The sequence below is a fragment of the Capsicum annuum genome, chromosome 4, assembly GCF_002878395.1.
Source record: "Capsicum annuum cultivar UCD-10X-F1 chromosome 4, UCD10Xv1.1, whole genome shotgun sequence".
Taxonomy (NCBI): domain Eukaryota; kingdom Viridiplantae; phylum Streptophyta; class Magnoliopsida; order Solanales; family Solanaceae; genus Capsicum; species Capsicum annuum.
Genome location: NC_061114.1, coordinates 22,859,877 through 22,864,159, shown reverse-complemented (window position 1 = coordinate 22,864,159; position 4,283 = coordinate 22,859,877). Strand labels below are relative to the sequence as shown.

Here is a 4,283-nt window from a genome sequence, read left to right as displayed (position 1 = left end):
TTTATTAATTTCAATGTGAGTGTTACAATCTCTATGAAACCTCTGATTCGCCTTTTCAAATATAAATTCAAGGGCTTCGAGCTTGATCTTGAATTTGAACTTGATTTCTTGATTTGAGAGACTTGATCTTGACTTGTGCTTGAATTCAAGGGCTTTTGAACTTGTTCTTGAATATTGTTGTCTTGATCTTGAATCTTGATGAACTTGATTTGGATGCTTGAGCTTTTAGAGAAATTGCGACGTTTGATCCACGAGCTTTCTCTTGCTACTTGTTAGAATTCTGGGGGTCCCTTTTTCTGAATTATGAGGCCCCTATTTATAGTTGTAGGAAAGGATGAGTCATGATGAATATGGGCTTCCTTTGACCAATCAGATTTAAGTGATGTGACGCCTTTTATGGGCTTTTATTTCATGGGTCTGCTGCATCAGTTTGACATGTGGCACGGTCCTATTAGCTCCTTCACTTGACTTGGCATGCCACGTTATTTGACACGTGACGCTTATTTGGGCCTCTAGAATATGATAATATTTTTGGGCTTAGTAAAGTGGGCTCATCATTTGTAGCCCAAATTAATGGACTAACCCAATAAATATTAGGTCTTATTTAAATCCATACCTATTTGGACTTAAATAATTAGTTTAATCATATTAATCCGTAATATTTATTCGGGACTAATATATTTTGAATTCAATATAATCCAAATTTTGTACGAATTTAAATTTAATAAAATTGCATCGCCCATAAGGTCATTCCACGCAATTTCATGTCCTAATAATGTCAAATGGGTTATTCTCAATACTTCAAGTTTTACTACCCTCTTCTTAATATAATATAGATTATTTGAATTCATTATTTTCTTATTATAGGAAATAAATTTATTTACTTTAATTTGTCTAGTATTCAATTCTCTAAAAATGCTAATGTTTGAGAAGGAATGAAATAATTATGGAAATATCTATTCCTTATAAATATCACACTTCTATATATGTGGTTGTACAATTCAATTATATTATTCTGAATTTGAATTTTACTATTATCCTTTTCAAAGAAAAAAAGTATTGCGTTCAATTTAAGAAAAAGACATACAATAAAAATGTAATGTGTTCAATTGAAGAAAAACACACACACTCCTTTATGAAAAATGTGATCTGTAATGCATTCAATTAACGAATAAAGATATTTAATTTAAGAAAAGATGAGATGTGTTCTGTTATATGAATTTAGTAAAAATTTTAGGTGATGTAGTCTAGAGTTGTTATGCAGATTTGGATCTGAGGTATACAATTTTAACACTACGTCTATGCAAGATCACCAAACAATCTGCACTCTACTATTGTTACACATCACTTTCCTCCTAATTAGCTATCAACCTTTCTCTCCCTATATATAGAAAGCTAACATTCTCTCAGACTTGCAAGTTTGATTTATTCATTTGAAATATAATTCTTCTCAAAATAATGAAGCTAAGTTTTGCAACCTTGGTTCTGGGTACAATTCTTCTTACTTCTTTCTTCATTCAACCTACAATCGCTGGTTCAGGTATTCATCTTATCTTTTATTTATATTTCCTTTTCGATCCTTTTGATATGTCACTTTTGCCAAAATATTCTTTATTTTTAAAATTCAATACATTAATTTTTTAAAAATTATTATTCCCTTACTATTCCAATAAGAAGTTATATAAGTACTAATTACATATTTAAGCAACAGGTATATGATCATAATTTAGTCAAGATACCCCTTATTTTGAAGGTTTTATTATATGTGTCAAAATCATAAACAAATATATAAGAATAAGCATAGTGTGTGCTATATATATTTAGTTTGAATAACATGTGTAACTCTGATGGCCTTTTAATTGATGAGTTGGAATTGTGTTTTTGGAAGCTTTCTGTGATTCAAAGTGCAATTTTAGGTGTTCAAAGGCAGGACGAAAGGACAGATGCTTGAAGTATTGTGGGATATGTTGTGCAGATTGTAATTGTGTTCCGTCTGGAACTTTTGGAAATAAAGATGAGTGTCCTTGCTACAGAGACAAGAAGAACTCTAAGGGTGGCCCTAAATGCCCTTGAATTTACTTACCCTTTCTCCCAATTGTTGTTCACAAAGTCTTAATTATTTAAAAATCCTTCAAGCGGCATGATTGTCGTGAAATAAGTATGATTTTTATAATAAATATAAGTCACCAAATGGGTGTCTTTTGTATAATTTATTTTATGATGTTGCTGAATAAACTGAGCTTTACGGCTTGTTTGGATAGTCGTTACCTATTACATTACATTGTATCTATGATATTCCTATTTCAAGTATAATAATTTTGTGGACCATGTGTATCTAATACTGATCACTGCAAAGACAATAAAATATTACTATAAAAATAATCGTATCATAGTATGAATTTCACAAATTTGAATTATAATAAATATCAAACTACATGGGAATGACTAATTTATTTGATGATATTTATTATAATTGCAAAACATAAACTATTGAAAATATGATATAATTGAAAAGATTTATGTATTAGTCATCAAAATTATTGATTGTAATTTTTTAACTTCAGGAATGTAGATTGTACAATATATACACAAATTATAAAATTTTGGGTAATGTAATAGTATACTCTCTGATACCAGGTTACATAATACTAACGAGGATCCCATTTCCGTAACTTTAAACAGCATAGGCTCTGATACCATTTATAGGAGGGGTGCGGATTAGGCGCGGTAAGTTTACTAGATAATAAATACTTATGTATTTATTTTTATATAATGTATTTTGTGAATATTATTGATTGGAATAATTTTCATTTTTATCTTCTTGACTTAAGATGTTTTATTAATTCATATTCTAGATTAGATATTATCGTAATTAAATTATCTAGTATTTTAGGATCCTCGTTAGTATTATGTAACCCTTTGTATTCTAGGTATAAATTATATAGTTGGGTTTCGATTTCTTTTAATGATTTATTCTTTTCGTAAGATGTATCCATTAATTTATGTAATTGTTAAATTCTTTGTAGTAATATTCATTAACTATTTTTCTTCGTTCTTGTATTTTTTATTTTCATATATTTTATTAATATATTCAATTTTACTGATATTCATATTTTAGGGGGTGATTAAATGATAGTTGATTAAATACTTTGCTATAATATTCTTTAGTTTTTTCTCTTAGTTTTTGTAAATCTTTTATATTATTTTTAAGATATTCTAAATATTCTATATTTTTTGTTTTAAAGTATTCAATTAAATTTGATTTTCTAAGGTTTCTGTTAACCTTATTTCTTCTATTTCTTGTTTCCAATATTTTAGATATTCGTAATTTATCATTTTATTCTAAAGTAAATGTATAATAATCTATTCTATTTGTACTATATTAAATATCTTGTTTGAGGTTTTTTATGCTACTAACTATTTCTTCTTGTTCTCTTTTTAATGAATTTTTTAAACTATTTAAACTTTTATCTTTGTTTTTTTCTACATTTTTTAAGGTTTCGTCTATCCATTTTAATTTTTCTATTAGATTTTCGATTATTTCTCTAATTTATTTTCTATAATTAATTTCTTTATGTAGGTCTTCTTGGTTTGCTCTAATTTTCTTAATATATCCTGACATTTTTAGTCTATATAATATCCATCTGAATCTAAATAATATTGATGTTCATAATATATGCGTAAGTTTTCTATACTGTTTAATAATTCTTCCTCTTCATAATCTTGTAATTTTTCCCATATTATTTTCTTTATGTCTATAATTTCTATATCTCTAAGTATATATAAAACAAGTATTTTAATATCATCTGTCATTTAGGCTTGATTAAATGTTTTTTCATAATATTTTTCAGTTGTTGTTTTAGTCTAAGTAATTCTTGCATATTTTCATTAAGGAATTCTATATATTTTACATCTTTAGTTTTCATGTATTTGTCTAAATTTATTTTTATTTGTTTTTCTACTAATTGTATGTTTCTCATATCTTTTTTTCAAAATTCTAAATATACATAATTTGTCATAGTTAGTGTGTGGATTTGGCATGTAAGTATTTGTAAGAGTAGTTCGGTAGGTGTGGTATATAATTAATTCTAGTCATAAAATATCTATCAAATATTTTTTTCAATATGATTTTTCTTATATCCACTATTTCTATATCCTTAAGTACATATAAAACGAGTATTTTAAATTTATCTATCATTTCGTCAGATAAATAATTATCAATTTTTCATAAAATTGCTATTTTCAAAATATTCCCTTCAATCATGCACATAACAAAATATGAT

The 4,283-nt window shown here is 26.6% G+C and overlaps 1 protein-coding gene across 1 annotated transcript; it reads left to right on the top strand.

Annotated features, from left to right (window-relative positions):
- Positions 1–1,381: 1,381 nt before the first annotated feature.
- LOC107852583 (peamaclein) lies at positions 1,382–2,328 on the top strand. The gene is made up of 2 exons (XM_016697615.2): positions 1,382–1,540; positions 1,889–2,328. Exons 1-2 carry the CDS (start codon positions 1,459–1,461, stop codon positions 2,071–2,073), a joined length of 267 nt encoding a protein of 88 aa, XP_016553101.1. The 5' UTR covers positions 1,382–1,458; the 3' UTR covers positions 2,074–2,328.
- Positions 2,329–4,283: the final 1,955 nt, after the last annotated feature.